A 16195-nucleotide genomic window follows, 5' to 3' on the forward strand; every position below is an offset into this window, starting at 1 on the left:
AGGCTTCTCTCTCACTCTCTCCTCAAAGCCCAGGCCAGACACGCTAAGGTCCTCTTGGGAGATAACTGCACAACCCACTGGGAATACGTATGCTATAAACTGCCACTAAGGGTCCACCATGACAGCACCACTGCCCTCACCCCAAGACCCTACACAAACTGAGAGCACTTCCATCACCGTTATGTGCCCTGCTAACCAAGGGTCAGACAGGATAGCTACATACCGTGGGAATAGCTCTCAGGTAGAAAGCAGAGAACAAGGAAGGAGGAGGCAAAGAGAAGGAGAAAGGGAAGAGGGAAGAGGTAAAGAAAAAAGGAGAAAAGGGAAGGGAAAAACAATGGGAGGAAGAGAAAGGTGCATAAAAAGGAAACTAGAAAAAAAATTTTAGACAATATTCTCACAGATAAAATGTTGCATACATGACACAAAAATATGCTAAGTGAATATGAGCGGAACTGCATTTAAAAACAACAAACAAAATTTAACAAAATTCAATATGAGGGCTAGAAAAGAATACTGAGAAATCTCAGAAATCTTTCAGGAAGGAAAAAAAGCAAATGAAAGTAATAAAGAAAAGGTGGAAAAACATAAGAAAATTGGAAGACCAACTCAAGAGGTCCACTGCCCAATTAACAGGAGTTCTAGATAAAAGAATGGCAAAAGCAGTGGGAGAAACTAACCCAAGAAAACACCAGATTCAGGAAGAGGCGAGATTCTTCCTGACTTGCAGGCACAGTTTTCTCACTGTGTCCTCACACGGCAGAGAAAAGAAAGCAGAGACTAATTGCCTCATGAGAGCATGACCTCATCCAACCCTAACACCATCTCCAAATACCATCAAATCGGGTGTCAGAGCTTCAACATATGACTTTTGGGGTCATACAAACAATTCAGTCCATAACACATGGAAAAGGAAGCAAAACCTGGATGTTGATGTCTGCTTTCTGCCCGTGGTAGGCAGATTCTAAAGACAACCCACGCCCTTGTACAGTCCTCTCCCCTCAGTGAAGGCTGGGTCTATGACTATTGGAATTGTGACTGTGTTATTATAAGTAATATTGTAAAGGTGAAGGGATTTTGAAGATACAATTAAGGTCTCTAATCAGGTGACCAATTTAATCAAAGAGGACATTATTACCCTGGTGGACCTGACCTAATCAGGTGAGGTCCTTAAAAGAGAGACTAGGGCCATCCCGAAGGTCAAAGAGATTCTCTAGTCGGCCTTAAAGTAAGCTGTTTTGAGTTCTACGGGTGCAAGAAAAATGATTTCTTCCAAGAATCAAATGAACTTGGAAGAGGATCCTGAGCCTCAGTAGAGAGAGACCACAGTTCCAAACAACACCTCGTTACAGTCTTCGGAGACGCAGCAGAGAGCCATGAAAAGCCAGATTCCTGACCCAAGGAAATAGCAAGATAATAAATGCAGGATTGTATGTGGCTTTAAGGCACTAAATATGTGTTAACTCATAACACAGCACAGAAAACTAATGCTGCCACAACAATCTTAGCCAGAAGACAATGCCTAAACATGATTCAGATAGATGGTAAAAGATGGGCAGAGTTTCATACAGCTCTTTAGACATAGATAAACACAAATTCATCTTCCAAACTAATTCTGCTTATTGGTTTAAAAGATAAAGAGTACTGAATCACAATCAAATTTTTGACATCTAACAAGCTCATGAGCTAACATCTCATCAACTGCTTTTAGTATCCTTATCATTTTTCACGTTAGCTTAACTTTCTACCCAGGTCTTTCTACCAGGTACAAAGAGTAACACAAAGCCAGTCACTTAAGTCCACAATTATTAAAGCCTAAATATTTCATGTTGCTACTTCTCAGAAGGACCAGGAAAAGATGAAGGCAAAACTACAATTGGTCAATTTTCCTACCTTTCTATCCGAAACTTAAAGTTTTTAGAATTTGGTAATCACATTGAAAAATATATCCCAGTTTTAAGCTCACTATCAAATAAACAAACAAACAAACAAAACAAATTTTTCTAAGATGGCTCCAATGACCTCCACTTCTTGGTATTCATGCTCTCAGTTAAATCCCCTTCCTCTTAAGCATGTGCTGGATCTCATGGCTCATTTCTACTGGAAAAAAAAAAAAACTGAAAACATTTCTACTGAAAACAAGATGTGATGGGATGTCAATTCCAAGATTAATTGGTGAAAAGACCATGGTCTCCATCTTGGGCACTCTTTTTCTTGGATTACTCACCCAGGGGGAAGAGAGCTGCATGGTATGACACAGCCCCATGGAAAGGAACCAAAGCCTATCAATAACGACCTAAGCAAGCTTGGAACAGACTCCCCTTCCCCACTCGGGCTGAGCCTTCCGATGAAACCACAGTCCTGGTCTACAGTAACCTCAGGAGACATCTTAAACAAGAGGCGCCCAGCTAAGTCACACCCAAATACAGACTCACAGAAACTGTGAGATAATAAATATTTGTTATTTTAAACCATGAAGTTTTGGGGGTAATTTATTAAAGAACAAGCTAACATAAGCTAAACATAAGCTAAAACATAAGACACCAAACATAAGCTAAAACCGTAAGACACTTTGAGGCAATAGTATAAAAGAAGGTAAAAAAAAAAATCGATAAAAAGATTAAAGTTCTAACCTTGAGCACTCTTCCTGAAAGACCAACAATCTCACCATCTTTGGGTTCTACTACTGTAGCAGTATTCACATCACCACTTCCTGTTGTATCAATGATATCAATGATTTTTGGTTTTCCATCAGTTGTAACCTGAAAATTAAGATAATTAAAACAGAAATTATAGATTTAATTTTTTAATCCTTAAAAAAGCAATGCTAACCCCCATATGTGTGCAATGTGCATACACATACATAAAATATCCTATGAAATCTGCATCAATTAAAAAAGAAAACTGAATTAAGTCAAAGTGGGATAGATACTTACAAAAAAATTTAGTCATGGAAAGCATCACAGAATCCTTCAAGTGATTTTATATATTCAGTTAATAAATATTTACTAACCATTTACTAAGGCCGCTGTAGGGATATACATAGAAATGACCAATACACAGAAGTCCCTGATCTCACAGATCTTATATTCTACTCAGTCAATAAACATGTCAAATACATAACATGCCAGATGGTGATAATTACTATGGAGAAAAATCGGGCAGAAAAAGGAGGTAGTGTGGGGATTTCAACTTTCACTAGGTTGGTCAAGAAAGAGCTCACTGAAAGTAACATTTGAGAAAAGATCTGAAGAAGCTGAGCTTTGGGCCGGACAAGCACAAAACTTTAGGGAGAAAATATGTAATAACATGTAATTATAGAATGTTACACTAGCATTCAAACTTAGTCCAAAGGTCAAACTTAACATTCAAACTTATTTCTCTCAAGGCTTTGTCTTCTCAGGAATTGATACATTCCCAGTTGCTCAAACCAGAGAGTTAAAAGTCCTTCTTCTCTGATTCTTTATTCCAGTTTACTCCTTACATCAAATCTGTCAGGAAGTCATCTTCATTCTACCTCTAAAACACAGTTCAAGTCCACCTTCTCCCCTTGATTTTCACCACCAGTATCCTGACTCTCTCCCCATCACCACCCCCTTGCCTTCGTAATGGTGATGCTCCTTGCAGGCCTTCCAGGGTCCATTCCTGGCCCCCATCCCAAGCAAGTCAAACAAGCAGTACAATGCCCATTTTCCACGTGGTACCCTGCAACGGATCCCAACACATTCACTGCAAAAGCCTCTGAGAGACCTGGCCTGCCCCATCCGGTCCTGTACCACTCTAACCACACTGGCCTCCTATCAATTCCTGCCACGTGCGAAACTCTTCCCGGCCTCCCAACTTTGCACGCACAGTCCTTTCACTTGGAATCCTATGGCCCTTCAGCTGTTCCACAGACATCCCAATCTCATCTTTCAGTTTTCTACTAAAATTGTCACTCTTCAGAAAGGCCTCCCTGATGACCTCTTCTGTAGCTGCCATCCTAAACCTGAATCTCGTTCTTTCTCACCATACCTTGTTTCCTTCACAGAATTTGTAATTATACAGCTAGCTGACTTCTGATGTATTTCCACTATTAGAAGATAATCTCTTTTAAGGGGAAGGACTATGTCTATTTTACTCACCAAATTCCCCCAAACCTAGCACCGCCTAGTTGGTTCTCAATACATATTCAATGACTGAATGATCTGACACCAATTTACAGTATTCAGAGTAATTTTCTTATGGCACGGTTTCTTGGTCAGTCCTCAAATTTTCATTTGGGCCACGATGACTGCTACAGGTAACAGCAGTACTGTATTTTCATACTGTTTTTGTTGGAAAAATCACTTCTGGGCTAGCCTTGCAAAGGGAGTATCTAGCATTCAAGATATATATACTGAATTATTAGCAGGAAATCAGGCATGGAGACACAAAGACTGAGAAAAGATGACCAAGAAGACCCTTACCCTCAAGGAAAAAAAAAAGGCAACGGAGAAAATGCCAAGAGTATCATAGAAGCACAGGGTCTTCCAACTCCTTTTCCTCCTGGAGAACTCACACTCCTAAGATCAAGCTTAGTGTCCCTTTCCGTGTCTTCCTAGGCATCGCTTCCTCCCATCACACTCCTCAAATGCAGTGTCCTTAAAGCTCTGCAGTTTAAGGGTTACCCAAGACGGGAACAGGGAAAGTCACCATGTGGAGGAAGCAAAGGCAACCATGTTTTTCTTTATGAGGCAGAAGCAAAGGGGTTCTTGATGGGTCCCAAATCTTATTCCAATAACATTGTCATAGAATCACCAGGGGTCATAGAGGCCTTCCCGGGACAGCTGTTTTTTGTTTTCAATGTATAGTAATTTTTATGCTAATGTCTATACTAGTAACAAAATAAGTAATATATTCTGGAGGCTCAAAATCATCACCAAAACATTACTGTGGAAGTCATACCAAACTCTGATAAGATTATGATAAAACTTAAATCAGTTCCTGATTTTGAAGGGATTGGCTAAATATCTTTAGAAATAAAATAATGAAGGAAAATGTAAGAAAATCTACCTAAATAAAAAATGGAAACAAGAGGAAGCTAATATTCCCCCATAAAATTAAAACTAGCTAAATCATGTACTAAGAATTTAAGAAAACAACTGAGTTCAAAAAGTAGTCCAAGGTAGTATGTAATTTGAAAGCTAGGCCATAGCACTATGAACACAATCACCTATCTCTATCTCCTCATTCAATGAGCAAACAACTTCAGTGACTTGAGATCAAGAATCACAAGAGATCACTAACAAGCCAGACATAGATCTCTCTCATTAGAAACCTCATTATCAGTGTGTGAGCAAAGGAAGAAAGCCTAACGGGATTTAGTGACTTTTTTACTATCCATTATTGCCGAAAGCTTTACTTGTTAGCATCTCTCTTTCATTAAAAATCCTTATATATGGGGGGCACCTGGGTGGCTCAGTGGGTTAAGTCTCTGCCTTCGGCTCCGGTCATGATCCCAAGGTCCTGGGATCGAGCCCCTCATCGGGCTCTTTGCTCAGCAGGGAGCCTGCTTCCCCCCCCACCCTCTGCCTGATTCTCTGCCTACTTGTGATCTCTGTCAAATAAATAAATAAAATCTTAAAAAAAAAATCCTTATATATGCAATTTTCTATCTCTATGTCTCTTTCTTCACCATTAGGTAAAGGCAACCATTCCACTGGAGACAGTAAGACAGAAGAGGGAGTCTGGGGTTAGGAAGAAGAGGTTTTTTTTTGTTTTTAAGATTTTATTTATTTACAGACAGAGATCACAAGTAGGCAGAGAGGCAGGCAGAGAGAGAGGAGGAAGCAGGCTCCCCGCTGAGCAGAGAGCCCCATGTGGGGCTAAATCCCAGGACCCAGGGATCACTACCCGAGGCGAGGGCAGAGGCTTTGACCCACTGAGCCACCCAGGCGCCCCGGAAGAAGAGGTTTTAAAAAAGCCAAACCACCTGAGGATCTTGCAATGGAGCTTTGGGAGAAGGAAACTGAACTACTACCATATCCAGAACGAAATCCCTCATCTCGTGCGGGGGGTTGGTTGTATTACAAGGCAAAGAGGGACTGAACCACTGAAAGAGCTGTGAGTAGAGCTAAGGTAGTAATACAGTCCATGTACTGGGGTGGGGGACTGAGAAGTGCTTACAGGGCTATGCTGGCTGGACAATACAGAAACTGCCCAAAGGTTTTCCCCAAATGTCAAGAATCTGAATTACTTTGTGTCTCCACTGAATTGATTATGGTCCAGGTGCTGGTGAGGTGGGTGAGAAACAGTCATTCAACATTAGAAGGTCAAAAGAAAGGGGGGAGGGGAACTGCAAATCATCCCAAACAAAACAAAGTGAATGTATAAGTATTTACCCGATAATATTATTTTAAGCAAGGGAAGATATTTCTTAAGCAAATACTATTATTATGACTATTATTCTCAATAACGGTCTACCATCAGAGCATGTCTAATGAATGAATCAGACAGGCTCTACTTTCAGAAAGCTTACAATCCAGTTGGAAAACAAATTAGCAAAGCGATAACTACAACATAGGACAATCAATAAAAAAGGTAAGGACAGTATCTATGAAAACATGTAGGACACAAAATGCAGTTTGGGGGAATTCAGGAAGACTAACCAAGAGAAAGGTAATAAAAATTAAAATCAACTGCATAGCACCTAATATTAGCAACCAATTATATATATGTGATAACTGACTTACTATACTCAAGTATTTTACTAAATGTAAAAACAGAAAAATTTTTATAGAACCACTTGTAACCTTCTTCCCCAAAACATTTTTTCTCCATGAGGAAATTACATATACTGTGCACACATATAGACTTTTTTCCATTCAGCAAAAATATTTAATAAGTACATCTCATACAAAATGAATCTGGATATATGCTGTCAAAGAATTTTAACTCATGTATGAAAAGAGGTTATGTAAACAGAAATACTAAAATGGAATATTTTAGGTGATGTGTGGGGGAATCTGAACACATTGCTACAAGAGCAAAAAAGAAAAACACGCAAATAACTGTGGGCACGAACTGACCCTATTCATCTTGATACCTCAGGTCCTAACACAGTGGTGGACACACACATGTAAATATATGCTGGGGGTCTGAATTAAATCAGCAGATATCCCAAAAGCTAAACCCAGGTGGGTCTTAAAGGATTAAGCAGGTGTTTGCAGGCGAGGGTGGAAGTCTTGCAGGCAGATTAACTTTTATGTCGCGGAAAGGGTGGTCTGTTCAAGGTGGAAGCAAAGGGTTAACAGTGGGGTGGACAGAAGTTGGGAGGGGAAAGGTAGAACCAAAGCACCATGAGGAGGTCAAGCTGGAGGGTGAAGGGCTACAAAAAATTCGGATTTTGGAATGTTTAAGCAAAGGCAACTAAGACATCAAAATTTAAAAAGTTTTGTTCTGTATTAAACAAGGGTGTTCCAGAAGGTGTTTCTTTTCTTTCCTTATTTTTTAGGAAAATAATTTGGTAATGTGAAGGATGGAGCAATGAGAAAAGTGGCAGGGAACCAACTGGCTACTGCATATTCTTTCCAGGGGCAATATAAGTCCCACCCTGGCCTTGTAGCCAGCTCTCACTACTCCCTCCCCCTCCCCCAGTCTTGGTGACACTTGCAGAGGACATCCTTTAACTCAACCTTAGACACCTGGCAGGTGCCTGGATATTTGCTGAGGAAAGATATAATCATTTATCTACTTATTACTCCTTTCATGCTGTCCCCCCTCTACTTTTAACAAGCCCAGGAGGATGTCACAAAAGAGCACTGGGCCCAAAGCAGTCACGGAAGAATGACACCCCACTGCCTTCTCTCAAGTGTTTAATTGTGCCTTGAGATCTCTCCGCAGACCCATCTGGCTTTCCAAAAGTCCACTTTGGCCTCTTCTTCTTTTTTCATTCTTTTCTTCCCTTTTATTTCTATCCACCTTCTTATCTTAATAATGTATACAGAGAGCTACAAAATACATTTGCTAAAGCAGGGAAAAAAAAACTTAAAAATTCCCTCACATGTGCAATCCACCTTACTAAATTTCTTTTAACTGGCCATATTTATGTCAGTATCTCCGTTACAGTTGTTAGAAGAGTTATATTTTCATTTTATTTCAATATTTTATTGCTTCAACATTTGTTATTACATGCGAATACCTAAGGTATATTTATCCTTTAGACAGCTGATTTAAATTCCAGCATCAACTCTTTCTAAATAAACCTGCTTAAAAAAAAATTAGTGTTTACTTGACACTTTCCTTAAGCACTTTTTTTTTTTTTTAAAAAGAGTTTATCCATTCATTTGACAGAGAGCACAAGCATGGGGAGCCCCAGGCAGGAGAGGGAGAAGCTGGCTCCCCACTGAGCAAAGAGCCCCATGCGGGGCTCCATTCCAGGACCCTAGGACCATGACCCAAGCTGAAGGCGAGCAGAAGGCAGACGTGCAACCCACTGAGCCATCCAGGCGCCCCTCTTGAGCACTTCCAAAAATCACATGTAAATAATCTTCTCAATCAATTTTCATAGCAATACTGTGGATGAGACCTGCTACCACTTTACAGAGAATAATGGAACAATATGATAAGCAGATTGGGAAGTTCTACAAAAGCATTTTTACGGAGACACTCCTGCTCCAAACTCTCCTGATCCTCTTATTATCCTGACAAAAGAACCGGTAAACACTTACCCCAGCTGTTCTCCTCCCACTTATCCCTATAAAAAGTAAACATACACTACAACAGAATGGAAACCATTAGTACTCCGTAATAAAGGCTCAATGAGGTGATAGCTGTCACTGTTTTTAAGTCTTCAGTGTTATTAATACAACTGTACCACTGCAAGGAACACATCACTTGCTATTCTGATTCACCAAAGCTTCCTGGTCCTGCCAGCCCGAGGTGTGTGGCACTCCAGAGTGCCGCTGAAGAATTAACAGGAGGAAGCAAGATTCCTAGACGGATTCTATACCGTCCGCCAGAGTGGTTCCCCTTTTCCCCGCAGCATGACATCCCAACCTCCAAAAATGCTACCTCAATTATTAGAAAGCACAATAAAGGATCCAGAGGCCAGAGGGTACTGGGGGAGAAAGAGAGTTATTAAACTTAAGCGTTTAGTGTAGAAAGGAGGATAAGATACAGAGACGAAGGACTGACAAAAAGGAGAGAAGCGTACCATAGGATTAGCCAGGTTAGATTTTTTAAGAGAGGGATCTTCAACGACGGTGATATTTTATGACTGTATCTCACTAAGAGACGAAGGCTAAATTTACAGTAGTCAAACTCTGAAGACTTAGAATACTTTTAATCAAGAGACACATTTTTTTTCAAGTTACCTTTTGATATGGTACTTTATAAGGATTTCAAAAGGTGCCTAAGGCAAAATTAGGTAATTCTTTAAAACCGTAAAGTGTGCTGTCTTACACTTTGAGGCTAAAAAAAATATATACAGAAGCCTAATTTAATAATGCCTGAAGAGTTCGCCAAAAACAAACTAAATTAGGTTCTTATGTAAAACAAAGACTAAGCCATGCGTTTCAATGACCCTAAACAAGTACATTGCAGAAGATGGTTTAAAAATAGAACACACAAAACTACCAGAGGAAACAATTCCGGAAGTTGACCGAGTTATCTTCTTGAAACCCGGCTTCCATGTGGAACGCAAACAATTCTCCCCAAAACCAAATCTCCCGGACGACACCAATAAAAATGAGGTTCTGATAGGTCATCTGCCCTTTCTCTGTTTCCTCCTCACCCCCATCCCCACCAATACTAAAAACTGTAAAAATCCCCGCTTGAAAATAGCAGGCAGGAACCGGTGCCCGAGACACGAGGGACCCGCGGAGGAAGGCGGCGTGGGGGAACGGGGCCCGAGGGCCCGGGCCTGGCAGCACCTGGGCAGGAAGGGGATTCCTGGGCAAAAGGCGGACCCAGGCGCCCCGGCCAGCGACGCCGGGCACGCCGCTTTTGTCTGGGCCGGGATGACGGCCCAACGCGAGCCCCCCGCCCGCCCTGCCCTCCGCCTCCTCCCGGTGCCGGCTCCCGCTCAGCCGCAGAGCGGGATTTGGCCTGGCCTGCGGGGCTCCGAGGCTGCGTCCCCTCCGCGTCCCCGGCCGACCCGCCGCCCGCGCCCCCGCGCCCGGGCCCTCGGCGGCTGCCGCACCTGCATGCCCGGAGCCCCCGGGTCGACCCCTGTGTCCAGGACCGCGATGAGCACCCCCCGCCCGTCATACTCCGGGTAGCGACAGAGGAAGGAGGCGGCCCCGGTCTCTTTCTTGGGCAGGAGGCCGTGGAAGGGGAAGGGCTCCTCGGCCGCGGCGGTGGCCATGGACGAAGGCTGGAGGACGAGGAAGAGGCAAACTGCCAAGCTGCGCGCGGACGAGCGGCGCGAGGACACCCGGGCAGCCGCGGGCCTGGGCGGGGGCGAGGGGCGGGGCCGGACGCCGACCAATCCCGGCCCGCCAGAGGGAGGCGACCAATCACGTTAGCGCTACGTAAGCCAAAGGCGCCGCTCTTAGGAGCTGGGCCCGAGTGTTGCCCTGGCCGCAGTGAAGGAGGCGGAGTCAGAATATCCTGGTGGAGATTTTGGTTCTGGAACCCGGGGGTGTTCGGGAGCGGAACGGGCTGTGAGTGAGGGCTCCATGTGTCCCGAGCGAGGCAGTCTCCGAGGGGCGGGGAAGGAAGTGAGCCGCCAGCCTGGAGTAGCTGGAACTCGCTTGGGGCGAGTGATGGTTTCCGAACTTGAAGTCGTGGACGAAAGTTTTGGGTCACCTGCTGCAGGAGCCCCCGCTGACCCGAGGAAGGGAAGCGGGCTCTCGAACGCTGGAGTCCCTGGAACCGTGGGATATCGGCGATTTGCCCAGACGTAGATTTTTTTGAAAGTTTCTTTGAGTCGGTGGTGTAGGGTTTGGGTTCCCCTGTATGTCTTCCTGTTTACCCCTTTGATCGCAGCCTGTGGGGTGGGGATAGACCCGAGCTTCGGGCAACAGGAAGTGGCTTCTTGGGCGTTCAGTTGGCCTCGTAGGCAGTTGACGAAGTGGGAGGCTGAAGTGGGCTCCTCCTATCCTCACTGATTACTTACCTTTGACCTCTGAGATTTCTAAAAAACAATTTTACCCCTTAAATGGAAGTTCTTCGTTGTTCCTTTAAGGTTCACTCAATTATCGAGCCACCATTTGCCGTTTTTCAGGTGGACGGTGACTATCAATTGCTCCATGCCGCACGAGTGGGGTTCCTTAATGATCTGTATGTCTGTATTCACGCCCGAGTAATCTTTAGCCTTTTCGCCTGTGCCAGTCAAAGACTTTTGGCAATCTGGTGAGGCTTCGGGACCCCTTCCCAGCAGTGTTTTTAAACAGATAAAATGAAATACATAGGAGTACAAAGGACATTACGTTGACATATAGTTGTCAGAAATATTAAAACCAAGAGCAGTACTTTTATATATGTGTGTATATAGTAATAACATATGTGTTTCCTTCCATGAAATAACAGGAACTAGCACAGTAAGCGAATAAGCTGCCATAATTTCAAAACGGTGAAGAGCATAAACGCTATTTTGAGATATCTGAAATAACTACTATGTGGGAAACTGACTTGTATTGGTGAGAAATTAACAAACAGTAACTGCTAATACTACTCTGTTTATTGCCTACATCTATAATTGAAGAAAACAAATTTAAGAGGTTAGTGAAATAAAGATAATATTTTTTTTTCCTTTTTCCGACACAAGTTTTTGAACCCCTTGGATTCTACCATGGACCCCAGGTTTAAAATGCCTGATGGAAAGGGAAGCCCTGTTTTTGCCAGTTTCCAGTCCGCGGGATTTAGGAAATCCTCCATGCACTCCCAGAAATGACTGTAATGGCTGTGGGATTGTTTTAATGATTACTTGACCATTCGCTCATTTCATAAATCTCAGAGAACCGTGTTCTCTTTAATGGAGAGGAAAAGGAGAATAGTCAATGCTTTCTTTCCTATTCCCAACTGTGTTTATGTTGCATCTAAGAAGAACTTCAAATTAAGAGGAAAGAAAAGGGACAAACCCTAAGAAGATAACGAATGTAGAGCATATACTGACAGAATGAAATAGCCCCATTTAAAACGAACCGTAGTCTAGTCATGTCCTTTTTCAAATGAGCAAACAAAGCCCGACAAGTTAACTGACTGCAGTGAGTTAAAAAAGATTTCACGATGGGATGCCAGGGAGGCTTAGTCCGTCGAGCATCCCACTCTTGATCTTGGCTCAGGTTGTGATCTCGGGGTCCTGGGATTGAGCCCCACATGGGCCTCCATGCTCAGTGTGGAGTCTGCTTGAGATTCTCTCTCTCCCTCTGTCCCTCCCCCTGCTCACTCACACATCCTCTCTCTGAAATAAATTTAAAAGTCTAAAAAAAAAAAAAAAAAGTTTGTGAGGAAGCTTTCCGTTCTCACAGTCCCCAGTATTTTCTACCCTATCACACTGGGCTCTGCTGTAGCACCCATCAAATGGATTAGGCTCCTGTAACAGTGTTCTTTAAATTTTTTTTCTTATGGATCCCATAAAAATATTTTAGAAAGATTATGTATCCTCTTGTACAGTTTTAAGATGTTGAAAATTTGTCATGAGTTTAAGAAATTATGAACAATATAATATCTGGCATGTGAAAATATTGGCATTCTTTTAATTTATGACCTATAACAAAAATGTGTGTTAATATTTAACTTTAAAATTTTTCCTGGGATCGAAGTGTTAACATTTTTCTTTTGGATTAACTTACCTCTTAATTATTAGAAAGCTGATCAAAACACTGTGGGTAAATCTTAAACTTTAATTAGAAATTACAGAACAGAGAGAAAAAACTTACTTAAAATGTGGCTTTAAAAAGATGCATGAGATTCACATAGGGCTTTTATTAAAGATAGTTTTACTGATAATATTCCAAATTGTCCCTTTATTTGATGCCCCAGGAGCTATTTCACCTGCAGACAGTAAACAATAGCAAGATGCCCTTTTTGCCAAAAAGAGGGAGACCCAGATGTGACAGGTGCAAAGGAGAGTAGACACACGTCTAAGAGGATTAGTTTAGAAAAGAGTAGATATGACATTGAATGTCTGGGTATTCATTATCTGTGACTTTGTACCACAGTTTTAACCACTATTTCTTATAACCCCTGAAATCACTTTTAACTCATAATGAAGTCCTTTATTCTTTGTCTTCAAACCATAGCATTCACACTCTGTGTTTACATTCTTCCTTCTTCGATTTAATGACATTCTCCGCTAAGAGGAATCTTTCAATGCTGAGTCAGTTTGCAAAACTTGACGAACAGCTTGACAGTTCTTGGATACGGGAAGGAAACAAGTAGAGGATACTTGGAGGGAACAATGAAGATACAGATAAATAAAACAAGAGCTTAAGAATGGGAGGAGGAGGTGGTAGAGGAAGGGGAGGGGAGGATACAACAGGATCCCACAAAGGCGTCACCTACCCTATCTGGGGTAAAGTAATAGGCTGGACACATGAAACCTTCCCACACAGCATTGTTCAAAGCTCAAAGTGCTGAGCCAGGTGTCCTTGATGTCCACCTCCCATTCCATCACCTGCCCATTTGAGGATGCCAGCCATTGCAAAGGGGCCGAGAGAGGCAGTAGCTTCCCACGAGTCACCTTCTTTGCGACTATTGTGGAACCACATCATTTAGATAATATTTTTTAATTGGGTTTCCAAAACTATGTAGGAATTTTGAAAGCTGCTCCTCCCAGGGACCCAAACTTGGAGTGCCAGAAAAACATGTTAGACTTAGGGTTCCAATGAAAGGCTAAACCTAATAATGATCCTGAGTATCCTGACTTGAGCAAGAGAGGCAGAGAGTATGCTAGTAAAAGCACTTAGAAGTTAAGGCAGTTTGTCCTTTAGGACTAGTTCTGCCACTAATTAGCTTCATGACCTTTAACAAAACCTCAGGGTACTCAACTACAAATCTGGGGGTTTTATCAGAACTAGATGGGAAAAAGTATCTCTCACAGTAGTAATCAAGGACTGCTGTTAGTATCGCATAGCTGGCACGCGGTAGAAATTCAGTGCGTCAGGGCCCGTCATCTCACTTGGTGTCCTACTCCCTAAAGTTCAGACTTAGATAAAGTAGACAAAGTGATATTTTTCAAAGAATTATTTAGTTTGCAAAAAATCCATTTAGCATATAGTAAAACCTTAAAGCCTGTTTCCTTGAGATAAAGAGATCAGTTTGTGAATTTGTGAAACATAATATGGACAGATAAGCTTTTACTATTTCTAGAACTTAATATTTTAAACAAAATATATCTCCGATCTTGTTGAACTATTCCTTTTCCTTTAATAAGAGAATACAAATGGAGAGCGGTTTATAATAATCTCTATGTGTATGTGTATGTGTATATGTGTGTATGTGTATATGCGCGCGCACACGCATGCACACACATATACTGGGGTGGTAGTGTTTTGAGGTGCCAAACTGATAATTCTCTAAAGTCTTCTGAAACTGACTAAAATCTCCTGGGGGAAGAAAAAGCTTTTCAATAAATCATAAAGCATGTTTGCTCTTCCAGGTTAGCTTTGGGGAATATAAAAGGCATTGAGAAGTAAGAAGGAAGAAGAGACTTTTAAAAAAATTAAAGTCTTTCAACCCATGGAATGGGAGAAGATATTTGCAAATGACATAACAAATGAAGGGCTGGTATCCGAGATCTATAAAGAACTTCTCAAACTCAACACCCCGAAAACAAATAATCCACTCCATAAATGGGCAGAAGACGTGAACAGACACTCCCCTGAAGAAGACATACAAATGGCTCACACACACATCAAAAAATGTTCAACGTGACTAAACATGTTTAGCTGGGGGTACCCATGAGAATTTGTATTTTTAGTAAAGGCCCAGGTGATTCTTTTCATCAGGTGGTTTGGGAAACTACTCTTCAGTGCAGACTTGCCTACTCCGTTCTAAGCTCTGTAGTGCAGAGAATTGAAACTGGAGAGTTTCTTTAAGATGTCTGTTCCACTGGGTAAGGTGCCAGCTATCAGTGTGTTGGTGCTCAGGTTCATGCCCACCCTGCTCTGCCTTGCTTTGTGATACAGGAGCTGGAGCCCAGAAGTATGTCTCCCTTGCCGGTTGCCATAGTTTTAAGCCTTGCCAGATTTCTAGTTTGTCGTCGCCAAGTTAAGTCCTCCCATATGCTTAAGAACCCACTAGGATTAGGAATCCCCCCCCCCCATCTTTGAAACTACATTCAAGGACCTCCATGACGCTAACCGAAGGTAGATTCTTCTCTTTTTACTTGACCGTTATCAGCAATATTCAATGCGGCTGACTACTGCTTTTCCCTGGACAGACTTTGGTTTTGTCCTTCTTGTTTTCTGGCTTCACTCTGTGTCTCCTTTGCCGAATCCTTCTTTGCTCCTGACCTCTGGCTTAGAGAGGCCTGACAACTCAGCCCATGGACTTCTCTTTTCTAACTACACTGAACTCCCTTGATGATGAAATCCTGTGGCATGGCTTTCAATATCATCTTTTCACTGAAGAGTCCCAAATTTGAGTTGCCAGCTTGGTTCTTTCTTCTAAATTCCATCTGCCTGTTTTGATACCTAACATCTGATACCTACTTGGTTATGGAATACAAACATCAAAACTTTACATGCCCCCAAACTTAATTGCTGGTCTTAGCAGACCGATTCTTCTCCCAGTGATCCTCTTCTCATTTCTGGAAGCATCATGCTTCTAGTTGCCCAGGTCAGAAATCTTGGGATCTTCCTTTCCTCCTCACTCTTCATCACACACCCAGTGCAGCGGCAAACCCTGTTGGCTCTCTCTTCCAAATGCACCCAGAATCTGAGCCCTCCCATCACTTCCATTGCTAACTCCTTCATCCAAGCCAATAGGATGTTTTCTCCAGGTTGTACAATCGGCTCCCCTATCATGATAAGCTAGATTATGCTATTGTCATCCCTTCCTCAACTGTTCAGGACACTATGACAAAATAAAAGAATACCACTGACTGGATGGCAAAGGACCGTCTCTGGTACCGGCAATGGCTGCAAAGCTGGGGTAGTGGCATCACACTTAGTGGATGCTTAGAGCTCATTGAGAGGAGAAAGTGTCACTATTGGCAGTGTGACTCTCCTCTAGCCTGGCAGTCTAACCCTCCACAGAAAATGCTTTACTCTGAATTAGATGCTGC

General features: G+C 42.4%; 1 protein-coding gene across 6 annotated transcripts in view; it reads right to left on the reverse strand.

Moving 5' to 3' along the window:
- Nucleotides 1-10418, reverse strand: part of TPP2 (tripeptidyl peptidase 2) — a 69637-nt gene extending 59219 nt beyond the window's left edge. For 3 of the 6 annotated variants that reach the window (XR_004385389.1, XR_004385390.1, XM_032881082.1), the window contains exons 1-2: nt 10163-10418; nt 2634-2762 (exon numbers count right to left, since the gene is read on the reverse strand). Coding sequence is in view for 4 of the 6 variants with exons in the window: in XM_032881082.1 (XP_032736973.1) it covers nt 2634-2762; nt 10163-10327 (294 nt within the window). In the remaining 2 variants the exon portion in view is untranslated. The remainder of the gene's footprint in view (nt 1-2633; nt 2763-10162) is intronic. The other 3 variants (XM_032881085.1, XM_032881083.1, XM_032881084.1) reach the window with 1 other exon arrangement.
- Nucleotides 10419-16195: the final 5777 nt, after the last annotated feature.

This window comes from Lontra canadensis, unplaced genomic scaffold, assembly GCF_010015895.1.
Source record: "Lontra canadensis isolate GAN:19392208 unplaced genomic scaffold, GSC_riverotter_1.0 scaffold73, whole genome shotgun sequence".
Lineage (NCBI taxonomy): Eukaryota > Metazoa > Chordata > Mammalia > Carnivora > Mustelidae > Lontra > Lontra canadensis.